Source organism: Asparagus officinalis, chromosome 4 (assembly GCF_001876935.1).
Source record: "Asparagus officinalis chromosome 4, Aspof.V1, whole genome shotgun sequence".
NCBI classification, from domain to species: domain Eukaryota; kingdom Viridiplantae; phylum Streptophyta; class Magnoliopsida; order Asparagales; family Asparagaceae; genus Asparagus; species Asparagus officinalis.
In genome coordinates this window covers 34,303,128-34,323,246 of record NC_033797.1, presented here as the reverse complement: position 1 = coordinate 34,323,246, position 20,119 = coordinate 34,303,128, and the positions used below count along the sequence as shown (strand labels likewise).

Below are 20,119 nucleotides of genomic sequence, written 5' to 3'. Positions count from 1 at the left end.
TTAGTCTTTGTTTTTAGAGCTTTGCTACAGGACCCAAAATATAGGACCAATAGAGGGGACAAGTAAGGTGTCCCCCTCCTGTTGGATAATGAGTTGGCCATCATACTCATTATCCAATAGGAGGGGACACTCCACTTGTCCCCTCTATTGGTTCCATATTTTGGGTCCTTAGAGAATTTTTTTTTTTTTTTAATTCAAACTTGTGTTAGTAGTAGAAAGATGTAGCTCACCTGCGTGATGGTTGAAACAAAGCCCAATTTCCAAGAAAAGCCCCAAAATTTCTCGCGTACAATGACGCTGCATTTTCCTCCACTCAATTACAACATCATCATTTCTTCTTCTTTCTTTTCCTTTCCTTTCTCTTCTTTTAAATTTCTTTGATTCATTGGCATGAATCTGGCAAAGAGTTCTTCTTTCGTTCAAATAAATGATGAATCCTCAGATTCCCGCACGCTGAAGAAGAGGAAGAATACCAAGAAACCTAGATGTATGTTACATTCTTTCTCCTCTTCTTTCCAATTTACATGCCATTTATTTATTTTTCTTTCCTTTCTAACATTTTATTTTAGAACGTGGTTGCAAATCTCTGTGTGCATTGTCTTGCATACCCATGACTGTTTAGATTGAGTTTATGTATTAGACTTTAGATTGAGTTTATGTATTAGATTGACTATTTACATGCCACCTTATGCCCCATAAATTTGATGGTTTAGGAACCCATCTTTGGGGAGAAAAGCTCATAGGAATTGTAGATTTGTATAAATTTTGGCTCTTTTCGCCGACCAAAATACTTCTGATCTAAAACTTTTCTGATATTGGCTTATTAATGATGGGCGTAGTACCCGGTCCATGGATATTAGAGCTGAAAATATGCAACTAAAGGTGAACAAGAGGAAGAAGGTGAAGAAGAGGAAGAAGTACAGTAGGAGGATATAAGGTTTTCCCCGTGTTGTGCGCGGCGCGGAAGCGGTCGAAACACACAATCCGAACAAGAGAGATCACAACCAAATAAACAAGCACAATCACCAAATAACACAAGAGATTTACGTGGTTCGGCAACTTGCCTACGTCCACGGGGCAAGGAGGGGGGGAGTTCTTACTATAAGAAATCAAGAGAATACAAATAGAGTTACAAATCTCACCGATCAAACCCTAAAACAAAGCTCTAGATCTCTCACAACTCTCCCACAATTGGATGCAACAATTCTCTCTTCAAGGCTGCTCAAAATCGTCATTGAGTTCTCCCTGACAAATCAGGTTTAGGGATATATATAACTTAGAAAACGAATCGGGTTAAAAAACCGAAGCCTAGCCCAGAAAACATCGCGCGATCGACCGCGACGGTCGACCGCCATCAGCTCCGAATCCTACTGCCCTTCGTGCACGTTCGCGGTCGACCGCGACGGTCGACCGCCAGACTTTCTGGCTGATCCTTTACTATTTACTGCATTTCTTCACCCCGCACAAGGTAACCACCCCTAACTTAGGCCATATTTCACACGATACTACTCTTAATTACTCAAATTTCAGAAAACCTTCCTCTCTACCATTCTGTTAACATATAACCACCCATTACCTTTTCCATCCAAATTTCCATACAAAGTTTTATAGTTTGACGGTTTATTCCCACATTTTGTTTGATTTTGGGTATCAAAGTTAAATTTTGTTGAACTTTGAGTATCAAAATTAAGTTTTGTTGAAACTTGAAGTATTAAAATTAAGCTAAATTTTTTGGGTATCAAAGTAAAATATTGTCGAACTTTGTGGTATTTTTTTGGGCAGAAAAGAATTGTGGGGGTATTAAAATGAAAAATGTGAGTTGTATATTTGTCCAAATAAATTTTGGGTATCAAAGTTAAAATGAGAATAATTTCTAGTATTTTAACTTGGATCCCAAAGGTTCAACAAAATTAAACTTATGTGGGGCTAAAATGGTCAAAATTGGATTGAAAAGGGCATGGATGGTTCTATGTTAACGGAATGGTGTACTGGGGCAGTCTTCTAAAATTTGGATAATTAAGGGTGGTAAAATGAAATAAAGCCAAAGTCAGGGGTAGTTCCCTGGAAAAAAACACTCTAAAAAATGTAGAAAAACGAAACATACTAATATAGGTTTTTTAATCAAGTTTTTGCTCAGCTCTAAGTCAAACATCTACTCTGGTGTAAGACAATGTTGTCATACCATTAGGAAGATAATCGTACAATCAGGCAACGAAGAATGTTTGCATCTCTTAGTTTACTCGTAAACTTTCTCTTCCCAGTCATTTCAAATGTAGAAGTAATAAGCAATGATGATGCAATCTTGATGAAGGAGATGTATGAGATGATCTGATACCAAGAGTCCCAAAGTGTTTTGGTCAATGATGGTAGTGGATTGGCGCAGTAGAGCAAGGATTTGATCCCAGATAATGAGAGTCTAAAAGTAATGTGAAAGAAGTGATGATCGGACTTAGGATTATTGTTACAAAAGGGGCATGTAGGGTTACGTAGCCAAGTTCTCTTGGCAATATGTTATTTAAAAAAAAAAACTCCCCTTGGCAAATCGGTAGGAGCTTTTAACCATTTAGTGGTCGTCATATGTGAATCTTCACCTTGAGTGGAGTGGTTGCACCATTACTTGATGGAGGGAAGATATAACATGAAACTTGTTGATGAGGGAGTGGTAAAGAAATTTGACTGTGAAGATACTTTTTGTGTTTTTTCAAGTGAAAAAATATTCTTTGTATTAGCCTTCCAAGTTCTAACGTCCAACCCTTCAGTTCATCTGTGCCATTTTAAGATGTTGAAGAGTTGTTTGAGGTCTAAATGCTAGCAAGTAGGCGTATACCGGCTAAACTTTGGAGTCGAAACCAGATGGTAAACATGTGTTTCCGTTTGAAAAGTAGATGACAGCTCATGTATTCTGTGCACCCCAAATGAGATCTCCTAGAGTCCATGCAATTAACTAACCTTAGTTTTTCAATGTGTCAAATGACACTTTATTTTATCATGTATTGGTTGAATCTGAGTCCAAAAATAGCCTTAGTTTTTCTTTTCCTTTATGGGTGCCTTGTTATGTTTCATTTTGTACGCAGATTCTAAGTTAACACAACAAGAGCTTCCTGCTTGCAAACCAATACTAACACCAGCAATTGTAAGCATGACATTCTTATTCTGTGTTAAAATATTCAAAGTTGTACTTTTATATTTTAATTTTATGTCTTTCTATTTGCAGGTTACATCTGCATTGGCTCTAGTTGGCATTATCTTCATTCCAATCGGGCTGGCTTCCTTCTATGCATCTGAACAAGTACTGATAATTGTTTACCCAATGGGTTCCTTTTAGTAGACACTGACGTTTCTTTTGGCTATTGACTTAAATTTGACATAGGTGGTTGAAATTGTAGATCGGTATGATGCTGATTGCATTCATAGCGAGGATAAAGTTCAATACATTCAAAGTGATGGGACTAACAAAACATGTATCAGAAATTTAACTGTGAGTATTCTTTTGCTAGATGATTCATTCATGTCAAATTGTCAACTGATATTGTTAATAGCATTCGCTCAATACACTTGATCTATATGATAGTTCACCCTTATGATGCCGTGCAAATTTTCTTTTAGGTGCCAAAGCTCATGAAAAGCCCTATCTACGTTTATTATCAGCTCGATAACTTCTATCAAAGTCATAGGCGGTATGTAAACTTAGCCAGTATAAATATCATTCCATTCATGTTCCTAATATATGTTTATTTTATTAATATCTACTTTTATTACTTGTCGGAGCTGCCCAGGTCCTTGATAAAATAGACAAACAGGAATTTTTGTAAAAGGAGGTAGCGTTGAATTTTCTTTTTATCGCTTATTATTATGTTCTCGTAAAACTGCTGAAACAGATTTTAGTATTATCTTCTCTTAAGCAGTTGTGTTTTTTTGAATTCAAGATATTATTCCCTCTGAATTTATACCCATATTGGAAGACTAAAGATTGTTAATTTATACTCATTAATTGGGTCGCTTTAACCCATCAGGGATAAAACCTATCCCCATCAGAACTCCTACAATTCTTATCACAATATTATGTATTTGATCTAAAATTATCAATCATGAGGCCACCTGCCACTGCAGATGAACTCAAAAGTTATGATAAGTTTTATGGATATCTAAAGGGACTACTTACTCTTTCTTTTGGCCAGGACCTTTTCCTTTACTTTTGTTCCATTATCATTGCTTGTATATGTACGTGTAAAACATTTAGATAGGATCTGTTGCTTTAAGGAACTTATCCACATTTTGTTTTAGGTATGTGAAGAGCCAAAATGATAGACAATTGGTGGGTAAGGAGATTGAACCTGAAAATGTGATTAAAAGTTGTGATCCTGAAGCTACCACTGCATCTGGAGATCCTATAGTTCCTTGTGGTCTCATTGCTTGGAGCTTGTTCAATGATACATACAAATTTTCTGTTAATAACAAGAGTTTGGAGGTAAATAAGAAGGATATAGCTTGGAAAAGCGACAAGGAGCACAAGTTCGGAAGTAGCATTTATCCCAAGAACTTCCAGAGAGGAGACTTGATTGGAGGCGCCACACTCAATGCCTCTGTTCCTGTAAGGACTAGCCTAATTCGTATTGTAGTTTATTTGCCTACAATAGTTTTCTTTTATTATATGTTGACATCGTATACCATTGGCCAGTTAAATGAACAAGAGGATCTCATTGTTTGGATGCGAACTGCAGCGCTACCTACATTCAGAAAACTGTATGGGAGGATTGAGGTGGACCTTGCAGCAAACGAGATGATAACAGTTGTAATACAGAATCATTATAATGTATATAACTTTGATGGGAAGAAAAGACTGGTCCTTTCAACTACATCTTGGATAGGTGGAAAAAATGAATTTCTTGGAGTAGCCTATCTTTGTGTTGGTGTCAATTTCTCACCTATAGTCTTTATTCTACAAAATTTTGGTTCATGACTAGTGTTCTCAGTATACCATATTATTCATTGTTTATTCACTTTTATAGCTTGCATTCGAAGATTTAAATCTGAATGAATCCATCTTATATTATGTTTTCTCCCTGTCATTGTCACTTTGCATATGAATAATGAAGAAACCAATTTCACACGAATCATAAATACTTTTGCCAAGTGCACATTTAACTTTTAAAGTTTAGTACAGGATTTCACTACTTTCTTCAAGTCCTGATAACTAGCTTGGGGATAAAGAGTTAAGTCTTAGTTCGAACTTCAAAGTCTACCACAAAACTTTCTTCATTGAAGAAATAATAACACAAACTTCCTCTAAAATGGGTTAAGTAATATACTCTCACACGCTGTTTAAATAGCACAAGTTTCAACCTATATATGCATTTTTAGAAAATGGACGTGATTATTTTGATAGTCGACCAAAAGAAAATTGAAGTTTTGGTGATCTCCATAGTTCTTTAAGAATTCAATATGACAGTATACTAACATTTTGGTAGGTAAAAGAAATATCAAGTGACTTCATAATGACCTGCAAATTTAATGACATCTATTAAACCAAACTTGGCAGCAGCTGATTAAAGGTTATATATATATATAACCTTTAATCAGCTGCTGCCAAGTTTGGTTTAATAGATGTCATTAAATTTGCAGGTCATTATGAAGTCACTTGATATTTCTTTTACCTACCAAAATGTTAGTATACTGTCATATTGAATTCTTAAAGAACTATGGAGATCACCAAAACTTCAATTTTCTTTTGGTCGACTATCAAAATAATCACGTCCATTTTCTAAAAATGCATATATAGGTTGAAACTTGTGCTATTTAAACAGCGTGTGAGAGTATATTACTTAACCCATTTTAGAGGAAGTTTGTGTTATTATTTCTTCAATGAAGAAAGTTTTGTGGTAGACTTTGAAGTTCGAACTAAGACTTAACTCTTTATCCCCAAGCTAGTTATCAGGACTTGAAGAAAGTAGTGAAATCCTGTACTAAACTTTAAAAGTTAAATGTGCACTTGGCAAAAGTATTTATGATTCGTGTGAAATTGGTTTCTTCATTATTCATATGCAAAGTGACAATGACAGGGAGAAAACATAATATAAGATGGATTCATTCAGATTTAAATCTTCGAATGCAAGCTATAAAAGTGAATAAACAATGAATAATATGGTATACTGAGAACACTAGTCATGAACCAAAATTTTGTAGAATAAAGACTATAGGTGAGAAATTGAAGGTGTTCTGGTAATTAATCTTGGATGCCCTTTTGGAATATTTTACGATGATGTTAACCATCACTTAAATAAAATATGTTAGATCTTTGAATTAAATTAGTGTTGTAGACTGGGATAGAGGCTCCAATCCAAAAGAGGAGGCTCTCAAATATGATGCCTTCCGTTCTTATCTGGATCTGATCCAAAAGTATAATGTTATCAGTAGGGCGAACTTTGCTGTCTATTGTTGTCTGATCATGAACTGAAAGCGGGAGTGGGTAGATTGTGAACTCTTCAGCAAGTATTCAGAATTGTGTTCGGATATGGTGGGGAGCTAAAGGAATCTCGAATGACATTGTAAGGCCTTGATGGAGCTTCGAGGACTGAAATTGTCTACTGCTTGGCAGGGTGAGATCCAGTGATGGGATATTTGATGGGATTGTAAGAGTTCATCATGGCTCACCGAAACTCGAGCATGGTAGGATCTAGTCGACGAAGAGGCGCAAGGGATTAGGATGTCGAGGCGAGGGTGAATAAATAGTAACAAAGTTATTGTTCACGTGGATGAGCAATACTAAGTTAGCATTTACGCCGATGAACAGTACATGAGGGTCCATCTGTGATCAGTACCCGGGTTTGGGTTCTTTTAATTAGGAGTTCCTTTGAAGAGAGGATTTGATTGAAAGGTATAAATTGAGTGGTTGAGATTGAGGTGGATCTTGATCTAAGGGTTAGGAATAAAGGAGGGGTTTTGGATAAATAATTAAGCTTCGTACCCGAGGGCTTCTTCACAACAAATGACACTTCACGTGCCAAATTCAAATGCCAGAGAGAAATTTTCAAAACTTAGAAATTTTATTGATTACTCTATTCCTCATGGAAGATTACATGTTTATTTATAGAAGAGAAAAGACCAAATCTAGAAGCTAAATGAAATTCTAAATAAATATTAATAAAAGGAGACAAATTACTATAAAATCCTAACTAAAGGAAATTAAATAACATCCCTAAGTAAGTAAAACCTTAGAGATACTTAAATCATGAAATCAAATCCTAAGAAAACCTTGTGGTCAGTTAAAAGAAAATAATAAGTAAAAATCCTAAGAAAATCCTTTCTAAAATTAAAGATTACATCAAATATTGATAAAATAAAAATTATTATGGTAAATCCTAAAATCTTCTGATTGATGGTCAACAATCACCCTGCATCGATTAGAACTCAACTTCAACTTGGGACAACTTTTTTGCAGGATACAAGGAGATCCGTCATACTTGTCATGGAACCGGAATAAGGAGAATAATGATGGTGCAGACAACTTGCAGGACGCAAGGAGGTGCGTGATACTTGATGTGGAATATGAATAATGATAGTGCAGACAACTTCAACTAAGATGATCACTTTTCTCAATGAAGCTTATGGAAACTGGTCTAATTACCACTCGATGAGAGGATTGCTCTTCTTCATTTGCCATGAGATACTGAGGTTTGATCACACTCTATTCTCAGTGCTTAGATATTCCTGTAAGTTTTATTTCTGAAAGCTTGGTAATCTTGTGTAGCCAGGTTCACCAATTCATCTTTCTTTCTTAAAGTAAATTTTAAGTTGCTTCTTTGAAATAACAGCCTCTTTGTTATACAATGCAGATAAGTTTCATTCTTATACCAACTGTTTATATCAACTGCCTCACAGATCATTCTAACAGGAAAATCTTACGTTCAATCATCATGGATTAGTACATTTCTTTCCGTTCAATCATCATGGATTAGTACATTTCTTTCTTGTTTAAACTTTAGTAGGGTCAAATTTTTGATGTAGGCTTTGAGTTTCATTCTCAGTTTATTATTAATTCTTTCCACCATGCGATACATCAGTTTCTTTGTCTGAGCACCCTGGAGGAAGTGAGAATTGCCTGGAATTACAGCCCTTTCTTTAGGAGATGCTCTTTCGTTTCTTTTTCTTTTTCTTTTTCCTTCCCAAGTCAACAATTATTCCACCCCAGAAAGAAGGCTTCAATCAACCTATCAAAGCCTTAAGATCAAAGGCTACACACTGATGAAAAGTGAAGGCAAACTATAAACTATCTTGTGAAGGTCATTTGAAGTTAGGGGATCATAATATGTTGTAGTGCCACAGTTGTGAAGGGCCTGAGCATTGTCGGTGGGTTTGTTGTACGAGGAGGAAGCAAGTTGAAGAGAGTTATGACGTTAAAAAATTGCTGCAGTTCGTAACTATCACTAAGTAAATTAAGAGTGGATCTTAATATTGAAGTACTAGTTGGCAACCTTTTCTTTGGGTTTGATCACATTTAGTTAACTGGCTAAAATTTTAAAGCAGAGCATGGTACAAAATTGAAATTGCTTGTTGTGAGTTTGTGACCAGCTTTTTCTAGAAATAGTGTTTGTGGGATTTTATTTAATCAAATGAGATTAATGTGGTACATAACGTTTTAACGTTTCCTCCCAAAAAAATGTGTCTACGCTGTGTTGAAAGTCTGACGCTTGAGGGGTATACATCTTTGTCGTGCATTATAAAGCTGTTTGAATACATCAAAACGACGGGTTAATCCTCAAATTTAAAAATTTGAAATCAGAGATATGCTGATTTTATTGGAGGAAGGAGATATGTGGTTGTTCCGGTATTGGTTTCTGTTTGGAGAAGCTTCGAAGAGTGCGGAGGAAAATTGTCATGTTACGTAAAAACAACTAATATGAAAGAATTATCTTAACAATCTCATATCTAGTGTTGATTTTATGGGCTATCATTATTCTAGAGAATTGTTAGAATTTTGCTCTTACAAAAGCCTTGGTTGCTTTCTTTCCTCATCAGCTTCATGTTTGATGATTTGTTTTACTTCCATAGCTCTATTTGTTTTGTTACAGGTGTTTCTAAGTTAGGAAAAGCAAGAGAAACAAAAATCAGATGGTCTTTAGCATGCTAAATGAGGAAGGGAGCTTCTCGCTCCCTGGGACTCCAAGATTTAGGGTTTTGAACATATTTGGACAGTTGTTGTTTTAGTTAAAATGGCATCAGGTTAAAGATTTTGTAAATATAGTGGATCCAGGGTAGTTTGATTGTCGATTAACATTAAAAGAAAAAGATATATGTAAATATAGGTTGATTTTTGCAGAATGTAATGAATTGTATTCCTGGGCGATTGTGACGAATGAATCGAGAATTCTTCTAAAATCACGATGATATATATATATATATATTTATTTTGAATTGAAATTTTAAACTCTACTGTTCTCTTTGCTGACTGACTAATGTTGATTCTACCTTTTCTAACCAAAAACAAACTTAATAAAATCTTGTTAACTCCTAGTAAGGAAGAAAACTATAAACCAATCTGGTTTTTTTTCCTCCGAGAACATCCAGATACAGTTCTGAGAATACTGTGAGAATCACCCCATGTATCCTTTGCTTGCTTCTTCTTAAGACATTACCTTTGCTTAACTTGCTGTATAGTCTTTGATATCGCCTGTTGTGATATTTTGTTCTCAAATTCCCATACCATCCTAAGTAGGGTTGAAGATATGCTAAGTTCCTTGTTATATCAGAGCTGGTGATTTATCTATTAACACACCAAAAAAAAAAAAGGCCTTTTCCTTCTCTACTGATATAACCTCAGGTAAATCCCCATCAAAAGATAAGTGCTCTGTCATTTAAGCGTCATCATCACTGTTGGCTAGGAATAACTCTGTCATGTAAATTTGGAGTTTGTGAAGCAAATAGCTCTGATAAAGTTCAAGATCCCTTAAGAATGTAATGGTGACTTCAGAGAGATGGCGTTTCATTTCATTAGTTATCGTTTGCGATTGAGCGTGAATAGATCAAGAAAATATGGAAGATAATCATCAAAATATATGACACAAGCATAAAAAATTTAACACCATGATGAATCGTGTGAAGGTCAATAAGTCTCCTTTCCTTGTTCCTCTTCACTAAGTATTGCAACAGCACCGACTTATATCACACGAGGAGATTTCATCCTTTTTTTAGGCACAATTGTCTAGTTCAGCGTACTTTAAACTTCTAAACTTTATAGCATACACACAATAGGAAGAGTATAACGAGCAAGAAAAAAAATCTAACAGACAAAACACCAAAATGATGTGAACAATGATATTCTGATCACACAAATAGAATTAAATTGGACAAATCAAATCAATCTATCAGTATCTTACTTGGGTTTCTAAACAAAATTAACCATTCAAGATCATACAAATCTATAACATTTTTCCAATTAATTTCCTGATTGGCAGGGGAGAATGGTAGGCTCCATAGGAGTGGAGGTATTTCTGTCACACATCTCGGGACCTATTGTTGTCACTCCCTCATCCTGATCATAGAGATAATAAAAATGCATCAGGTTTTAATTCTTTCTATAGAGTTGGTTTTTAATGTCAGTGTAGAGAGCGTTTTTTTTTTCCTTTTTCCGAGAGGATGCACAAACCTTGGCCAGGTTTCTGAAGAAAGTTGTGGTGTAGTTTCCAGTGGGAAAGAATGCCTCCATCAAATCTGCTAATACTAACTGAGGCTGAGAGATGGCTCTATCATACCAATCTTGAAACCCCAAATCAAAATTAAACCGAGAAAAGTACTCAGTGAGCGGGAAAACCCCAAATAGAGGCATAATAACAAAATATTACATGTGTATGTACTGGCCTAATATGTGCTAGTGATTTTATCACATTTGATGTCAATATAACATCAACATGCTTAAGAATGGGTGAATCTGGATATAACTTTTGTTGACAAAAATGATGAATGAATGGTTGAGATGAAGATATGTGACCCATTGTTTAAGCTTCTTTGGTTTCAGGTTCATGATCATGCTTTTGCTGTTAGATTTGTTTCGTAGAGTAAGGTTCTTTTTCATGATTTCATTGGAGCTCATTAGAGCACAACTCTATAAGGAATCCACAAGTAAAATGATTGGGAAGAAAGATAACTTAAGATAAAAGTCAAACAAGAACAATTACATCTGTGATGATGGTAAGCTAATTCTGTTATGGAGAAAAATTTAAACAAGATTAATAGCTTGGTCACTTTCTGCTGGAATTTTATTTCATGACTACAGTTCAGTGTCCATCACAAGGGAAGGTGATGAAAGATAAAACCAGCATTATCATTTTGATCTAATTTGATTTGGATTTACATGAAGGTATCTGAATTCTACCCAAATTGGATCAACTGATAAAACAAATATACATGCACTGATCCTCTCAAAACATTCACATTTTCAGCTTGAAACTTAGATATGAAGTTCTTACACATGGATGCTTAATTAAATTAATAAGAAAACCTAATCAATTCCAGAATGTTGAAATTTGAATGTTTCCGTTAAGGAAGAAAATAGACAATAACTTGCCTAGAAAAAGCAAGTAATTAACTCATCAGCAGACTTAGATTTCAGGTTGTTTAAAACAAGTAGTCTGCAATTAATCATCTTGGAGAAATGTGGAGATGATGTGCTTAGCTCACGGTTCTGAAGTGTAGGGTACTGGAATTCAGAAGAATCCTAAACCAACGTTGAAATAAATTCCTATCATAAATAAAATCGATTGGTTCTTGCCTTTTTTTCCCTCCAAAGAAAAAAAAAAACCAACATATAATGAAATGGGGGGAATCATTGTACCTAAGGTGGCAGGCTTCTGGGCTCTCTTATCATATCTCCACAGCCTCTGATTCGTCAAAAATCCAAAACAAGACTTATCATCCACACCTATGTTTTCAAGGAATGCTGAAAGTCTGTATTCTTCAGGCTCTAAAACATAGGTTTCATCGATCACCACATCCACAGTCTGATTCAAGAACAACATTCATTTAATTTCGCTACACTTTGTATGTCTGACACTTAAAGCAGCAGAAGGGGAGAAGAGTTTGATCAATTCTTACACCAAGTATGGCATAAAAGTTCTCCATTTCATCCGAATTAGAAACATTGTAACTGTTGTTGCTGATGGTGTCGTCAACGTTCTCCCCTCCTGCATCAGTCACATACTGCTAAAAAAGCACGTGAGACTGCTATACGAACTTTATGTAACATGTGAAGAAAAGAAGTAAAGAAGCATGGGGAGATTCTAACCTGCAGCTTGAAGCCTTCTTTACCAAAAGACCATATGCCCTGTGAGATTAGGAAGGGCGAAAGATGGATTTTATGTCGGTGTCAGTATTCGTCAAAATAAAGAAAGAAAAGCTTGTGTCAAGATTAAAGTTAGGAATTTGCTTGATTCTCTAGGAAGAAACAGGCAGAAATGGTTAAGGGATGAGCCTCAGGTATGAAAGTGCTTAAACTCTTATTTTCCTATTTTCCTCCTTAATTCTTATTCTGACCAACGTACATTCAAAATGAAGACTCCAAATATTTGTTATTTTACGTGTTGCAACTTTAAATGTTGTCTAACCTCGTAGTACCCCACCCAAGCAACTACGGGTTTGAAGCGGGTTGTGAGATTTGCGGCAGCTTTGCTGAGACACAAGTAATTTTGTTTAACCTGCAAAGATATATCAACTTAGAATATGAGATGCACTAATGTTTCTATGAAATACAATAATTTTTTCATGCTTCTATGCTTAAGGAATATACAAAAGTTTACCATCATGGAGGAAACCAAAACCTGAAATGGATCTAATCCAGCTAATATGTAATGTAGAATTTCACATAGAACATTAAGTTTCCTGCATAATTGACATTATATTCAACTAGGCTTACTGCATCATAGACGACATTAGCCCGGGCTTCTGAATTTGTATAAGTAGCCAAGTACTTTATCCACTCTGCCCTCTGAAAATCAGAATGCAGATTAAGATGTTCCATTTTTTAACAAAATCTCACAGTTACATAGGAGAGATGAAATAGTGTTCACTTACCTGCAAAGGGGTCCTTTCCTCGAGCGGTACAAAAGCTGCATAATTGCATGCTTGTTCTTCATCTATATTGCTTATGAAGTGTGCTGTGAACTGCGAAAGCTGTTGCATATCTGTTTTATTAACAAGCTTGATGCCACCACTAGTGTACAATTTCAGTACACATTCTGAAGTTACAGAGTCAGATGTAATGCCCTTCAAGCTCTCTAACAAACCTAGTAGCTGCAGTACCTCAATGAATGTTAATCAAAGAAAGACAAACGGTGGAGGAAGTAACGTGAAGAACTAAGATTAACAATGAAGGTTTAGTATGTGCCAGATGTGGCGATCTATGTTGCAGACTTGCAATGGCATGCAGGAGTTCTGTTAAAAAAAAAATTATGAAAATTCAGGAAATGGATATGTCGTGTACTCGAGTGTGGGAGTTAATAGGAATCAACATAACCACGTGCGAATTTTCTAGTGCTCCTTCTTTCTTTTCTAATAATCTTATGTTAACTTATTGATTGATTTAAACAAAGATTGAAGTGTATGATTTCTTCCTTAGATATTCACACACTTGTTCTGTTATGCTGTTTTTCCATTTATACTTGGAGAACTCTTGATTGCGAGTCCCCTGTTACTTACTTGGCATGTCCATTTGGGTGTACCTCAGCAAATTATGTAGAAGACTTTGAATAGAAGGAAATAAGCTTGTGAAAGAGTCGCCATCCAAAGCTAGAACTTTATGCTTGAAGTAGTTTTATGTTAAATTATACATATGAAGAACTTCCGCTGTATAAAAACTAGAAACTGCTTGTTAGGAATTTTGATGCGGCATTGCTGCAGTTGAAACATCTTTAATGAAGATGTCCGTGGAGATGCAACTAGACAATCTTACTTACATGGTAGCAGTCCTCACCTCGAAGAAAGACACTGTTCAAAATCGAGATATGATGAAGGAAAAGGTTAGAATGCTTTAAGTGAAGCATAAAAATAAATTTCAGCGACGAGATTATAAAATGCTACAAGCAATGTGTCATGTTAAAGTAAGAGAGAGAGAGAGAATCTTGGGTAAATTTCCCTTGAATTGAATATTGAGTGTGCACATATATTTATACAAGTAGAGGAGTGTGAGGTTTGTTCTCCCAAGCAATGTGGGACTAAAACCACTACAATACACTATTATCAACAGCCCCCTTCAAACTCATGTTGGATCAAACAAAGTGAGTTTGCGTACAAGAAACTGGAACCGATGAACAGGTAAGGCCTTTGTGAAGAAATCTGCAAGCTCGTCAGCGGATGAAACATGAGGAAGTAGAATTGTCTTGTCCTTGATAACTTGGTGACGGACAAAATGAGCGTCGATCTCAATATGTTTGGTCCTTTCATGAAATACTGGATTATTAGCAATCTGGATGGCACTCTTATTATCACAGTAGAGAGGAGTAGGAGTCGTAACAGAAATACCGAAATCACTGAGAAGGCGACGAAGATGAATAATCTCTTTAGCTGTTGTGGACATTGCACGATACTCTGCCTCAGTACTGGAAAGAGCAATAACATCTTGTTTCTTACTTCGCCAGGAAATAAGGGAATCACCAAGAAATATACAATAACCTGTGGTAGACTTTCTGGTAGTTGGATCACCAGCCCAATCAGCATCAGAATATGCACAAAGCTCTAACTTAGATGTAGCAGGAAACAAAAGTGAGCGAGTGCTAGTACCCCGGAGGTACCGAAGAATCCGTAATAAGACAGCATAGTGTACAGAACGTGGGGCACTAACAAATTGACTGACAATACCAACAGCATGAGAGATATCTGGTCGAGAGATGCACAAATAGACCAACTGACCAACAAGATGTCGATATCGGGTAGGATCAGATAGAGGCTCACCGTCAGTAGAGCAAAGTTTGACATTCTGCTGGAGTGGAGTATCGACAGTTGTATTATCAGTTAACTCAGCTTGATTTAGAATATCTGAGAGATACTTCTGTTGAGACAGTAATACACCCCGCGGGCCTTGAGAAATTTCTAGACCAAGGAAATACCGAAGAGATCCAAGATCCTTCATGTGGAACTGTTGTTGCAACTGAGATTTTGCGTATTGTATACCTGTCATATCATCACCTGTAATGATCATATCATCTACATAGATGAGTAATAAAACCCTGCCACGCGATGTAGTGCGAACAAACAGAGAAGCATCTTGATGACTTTCTATAAAGCCCGCTTTGAGCACAACATCGCGAAAACACTCAAACCAAGCGCGGGGTGCCTGTTTGAGACCATAAACAGCACGACGAAGGAGACATACATGTCCCGGAGGAATATTTGACCCTGGAGGCGGTTGCATATATACGGTCTCTGATAAAGAGCCATGAAGAAAAGCATTTTTGACATCCATCTGGTATAAGGGCCAACGATGAGCAGCAGCGACCGCAAGGAGAGTACGCACAGTGGGCATCTGAGCAACAGGAGCAAAGGTCTCCTCATAATCAATACCTTGTTGCTGAGTAAAACCTCTAGCCACTAAACGAGCTTTTCGACGTTCAATGGTGCCATCAGGACGAAACTTGACCTTATAAACCCATTTACTGCCAACAAGAGAGATCCCAGGAGGACAGGGAACAATATCCCAGGTATGAGTTTGCTGAAATGCTTGAAATTCCTCAGCCATAGCTTGTCGCCACTCTGGAATTTGAACTGCCTCTTGGAAGGACTTTGGCTCAACAATAGTATGAATGGCAGCAAGAAAGTTATGAAAGATAGGTGAATAAGAAGTAACAGAAGCATACCGGGCAGGCATGACATGTGGGCGTTTGCCTCGACGAAGAGCAAGAGGAACCTCAGGCGGGGGAGATGCTGGCGCAGGTGCATGAAGATCAACAGTATTTTCTGGAGTGAGAGTTGTGTCCACAGGATATGGATTAGATGGTGTAAGAGAAGACTCAGGTGAGGAAGAGTCAACAGAAGGAGAGGGAGAGATGTCAGGGAGATCTCGAAAGGAAAATTGAGGTGAAGAAGTGGGTGATGCAGTGGACGGGGAAGCATGATCGGTAGAGTGGAGGAAATTAAAGTCATCAGAAGTAGAATAATATGGAGAATCCTCTTCGAACTGAACATGACGAGATATATGAACTCGACGAGTTGCGGGATCATAACAACGATAACCTCGATGTTCTGAACTAATTCCTAAATAAACACAAGAAACTGCTCTGGGAGACAATTTATCACGTTCGTGAGATGGCAGAAAAACAAAACATCGACAACCAAAAACGCGAACTAGATCATAACGGGGAGGATGAGTATAAACACGACTATAAGGAGTAGCACCGGAAAGAGAGCTAGATGGAGTGATATTAATGGCATGAGTCGCGGTGAGAATAGCCTCAGCCCAGAAACGACGAGGAACAGAGTAAGAAATGAGCATTGATCGGGCAGTATCGAGGATATGACGATGTTTGCGTTCAGCAACACCATTTTGCTCATGAGTGTAGGGACATGACTGTTGAAAGATAGTCCCATGAGAGGACATGATAGAGCGCATGGCAGAGGATAGGTACTCTTTGGCACAATCAGAACGAAAAACTTTAATACGAGATTGCCATTGAGTGAAAATCATAGCAGTGAAGGCTTGATAAGCAGTAAGTACGTCAGAGCGATTCTTAAGTAGGTAAACCCATGTAAAACGAGAGAAATCGTCGATAAAACTAACATAATATAAGTAGCCAGATGAAGAAGGCAAAGGAGCTGGCCCCCAAATATCAGAATGTACTAAATCAAATAAGGAAGTGGATACAGATGTACTCATTTTAAATGGTAAAGCAGTGAATTTAGCCAATTTGCAACCAGCACATGACTCAATACTAGAACTAGATGATACAGGACCAAGTACTCCAGACTGAATAAGACTCTCCAGCCTTTTATTACACACATGACCAAGTCGTCTATGCCATAAATTGGCAGGAAGCGAGGTAGAGGGTTTTGACGAACAAAGAGAAGCAACAAGAGAACGTGGACGTATGGACTCTGGAAGGTGAAGATATTCCAGAAAATACAGTTTGTGCCTCCTACGACCCGCCCCAACCGTCTTGCCCGTCTGTGGATCCTGCACAATACAAGTATCAGAAGAAAATGAGACAAACAGGCCCGCCATGCATAAAGAGCTAATAGAAATTAAATTCAAGCACAATTGTGGAGCCACATAGACGGGACCAAGTGTTAGACGACCAGATGGATCATTTTGTGGGGTAATAGAGCCATACTGAGTAATGGACAATGGTTGTCCAGCAGCTGTGTAGATAGGAGGAAGAGAGGATGAAGTAAAGACAGAGGATAAAAGTGAGGCATTACAAGTCATATGAAAGGAACAACCAGAGTCAAAAATCCAGAGATCATTCATACCAGAGACTGAAGGATTAGCTGAAGAACCAGCAAAATGCATACCAGAGAGTTGTGCGGCGGATGTAGAGGTGATATGTTGAAAAGCATCAAGTTGACGGCGAAGACTTTCAATAGCTTGAATAGTAGAGTCTGAAGTAGTAGAAGGTATAGCATTGGCCAACAATCCTGGTGTACGAGAGGGTTGAGACTGAGGGGGTCGCCGACCACGTCCAGTACCTGAGGAACGTAACTCAGGATGAAGCTTGAAGCATGTCTCAATGCGGTGTCCTTCCTTCTTACAATATTTGCAAGAGAGCTTAGATCGAGCCTGTGGAGAGGGAGCCTGTGGAGAAGTATAATTCATAACAGGAGCAGTGACAGGTACAGACAAAACAGTCTCGAGTGAAGAGGTAGGAGTGTCTGTTGACAAATTGAGTCGTGCTGTCTGCTGCCGGGTCTCATAAGCAGTGAGAGCTCCCATAACTGAGGCCAAAGTCGGAAATTGAGGCTGGTGAAGTAGTTGATCAGCCATAGTTGAATATTCAGGAAGGGACTGAAACAATTGATGCACCTCATGCCGTTCGTACCAGGCTAGCCAGTCTTCATATGTGGAATTACGTCCAGGAAGCATGGAGCGTAACTCTGTCCAAAAAGCTTGCATTTGTCCAAAATGGGACTGCAGAGATGAACTACCTTTGCGTTGTAGAGAAATGCGTTGCAGAAGATATGCCTCCCGTGCACCCGAGCACTCAGTGAAACGCTCAGTGAGACGAGTCCACATGGCCTGAGCAGAGGGAAGCGAGCCAATCTCGACAGTGAGACCAGAGCCAACACAGCGAGTGAGATAATCCATAACACGAAATTCCTGCAATTGCCACTCTGAACTCTCCTTGACATAGAGAGCACGAGCAGTCTGAAGATCGACATCACCACTGCCAGAGGCAATAGTACTGGATGAAGCAACAGTGCTGATGGACGGTGGAACTGGTCCCGTACTGGTGAGATGATCAAGCAAACCAGCGCCACGCAAGGCATTGGTGACAATGGTGGACCACCCTGCCCAGTCACTTTGATCATTGAGGGGCAAAGGTGGTTTGGGAATCTTCTCTGAAGGAGCCATAACAGCAATCTTGAGACGTTAAGATGTCGAGATGCTGTTACTAATGTCGTTCGTTTGAGGCCGAGAGACGGCTTGAAACGACGATGCCGTTAATTTGAGACCGAGAGACGGTCTTGAAACGACAATGCCGTTAAAATAGAACCCGAAGGTTAAACGAGAACGCGAAACGCGTTAAGAGGCCGCAAAACGACAAGGCCAAAATATCTGGCAGATGAACGCCAAATAATTAAAAAAAAAAAATAATAAAACATTAAACGGCTGCAAAGCAATAAGGCCAAGATTTGGCAAAAGAACGCAAAAGCGTTAAAAATTTTATTGAAAGGGAAATAGCCCTATCTCTGATACCATGTTAAAGTAAGAGAGAGAGAGAATCTTGGGTAAATTTCCCTTGAATTGAATATTGAGTGTGCACATATATTTATACAAGTAGAGGAGTGTGAGGTTTGTTCTCCCAAGCAATGTGGGACTAAAACCCACTACAATACACTATTATCAACAGAGAATAAATTTTTAAGGTTTAGAATTTTAGAATTGATTAAATATTGGACCCACTAGAGTGACGACGAGCCTTATAGATGGTCCAGAGTACAAATCGTATGGGCATGGTAACAGAAAGGTTCAAGCAGGCCGAACAGTTTAATATCATACCAAACGCCCCCAATCGCGATTAAGGTAATTATCACTTTAATGGGCTGGGTCTAATCAAGCCCAGATTGTACAAGACAAGGAGAAGGGAAGTAGCAACGCATACCGGGGAAAAATGTGGTGTCAGCGGAGCAGCTGGAAAGAGGGATGACGAAGGACTTGATCCTCCCAGTGCAGTACTTAGTCCGGGTCGCCATCCTCGAGTTGTTCTAGTTCCCATTCGCACCCAAACATTAGACGCCAGGGCAAAAAAAAAAAAAAAAAATGTAGAGAATTAAGTGGTAAAAAAAAAAAAATCACCTGCAGGAGGAGATAACTCTTTCCATCGACAGAGTTCTTGATGACCTTGAAGCTCTGGCCGTAGTAAATGTGGAACAGCTGAGCATCCTCCACTTTAGATATATCCCCCGCTGGCACAACTTTGGTTGCTCCCCGCACTTGAGCCAGCATCATGAACTGGCCCGATACGAACAAGACAGAGAGCAAGGCGAACGCGTTAAGGGAAGTGCCCATAGCTTAACTGGCTCCACGGTTGGCTGCCTTCTCTCCTGAACTTGAACTCAGAACCTGAGGAAGAAAGAGGATTTGATTTTTTTTAATTTTTATTTTAATGGGGTAGGTACTGATAAAAAAAACTGAAGCTTTTTTGGGGGTTTGTTTGTTGAGAATTGCGGATTTGGCCCGTGACAGGATTTTAGAGGGGGGGTTTTGTCCCGTTGCTGGTGGTTTACGTGATATTCTCGGCTTCGTAATTGTAGCTGGTCCGGTGTATTTTGTACAGTTGGGAACACGGGGATAGGATAGCGGTTTTTTGAGTAGCTTTTCTAGTGTCCGATCCCGCGTGAAGAAATGTGAGGGATCCGGGTTAAAATGTGGGGCCAGGAGTTTCCACTACTTTCTGATTTATTATGACTCGTGTCTCTGTGT

General features: G+C 38.1%; 2 protein-coding genes across 5 annotated transcripts; one reads left to right on the top strand and one right to left on the bottom strand.

Moving 5' to 3' along the window:
• LOC109838491 (ALA-interacting subunit 1-like) lies at positions 221-4,960 on the top strand. The gene is made up of 7 exons (XM_020406929.1): positions 221-487; positions 3,075-3,133; positions 3,215-3,289; positions 3,371-3,478; positions 3,607-3,677; positions 4,285-4,591; positions 4,679-4,960. The coding sequence occupies exons 1-7, from the start codon at positions 391-393 to the stop codon at positions 4,958-4,960; spliced, it is 999 nt and encodes a 332-aa protein (XP_020262518.1). The 5' UTR covers positions 221-390.
• Positions 10,298-19,897, bottom strand: LOC109837161. 4 transcript variants are annotated; one of them, XM_020405284.1, is made up of 11 exons: positions 19,493-19,897; positions 19,299-19,401; positions 13,961-13,974; positions 13,063-13,281; positions 12,905-12,976; positions 12,597-12,686; positions 12,278-12,316; positions 12,088-12,192; positions 11,828-11,993; positions 10,643-10,707; positions 10,298-10,528 (listed from the first exon to the last, which is right to left on the bottom strand). In XM_020405284.1, the coding sequence occupies exons 1-11, from the start codon at positions 19,703-19,705 to the stop codon at positions 10,433-10,435; spliced, it is 1,182 nt and encodes a 393-aa protein (XP_020260873.1). In that variant the 5' UTR covers positions 19,706-19,897; the 3' UTR covers positions 10,298-10,432. The 4 variants fall into 4 exon arrangements, with proteins under 4 accessions (XP_020260873.1, XP_020260872.1, XP_020260874.1 ...); XM_020405283.1 differs by having other exon boundaries at positions 10,643-10,752; positions 19,493-19,884; XM_020405285.1 differs by lacking the exons at positions 10,298-10,528; positions 10,643-10,707 and adding an exon at positions 11,407-11,734 and having other exon boundaries at positions 19,493-19,896.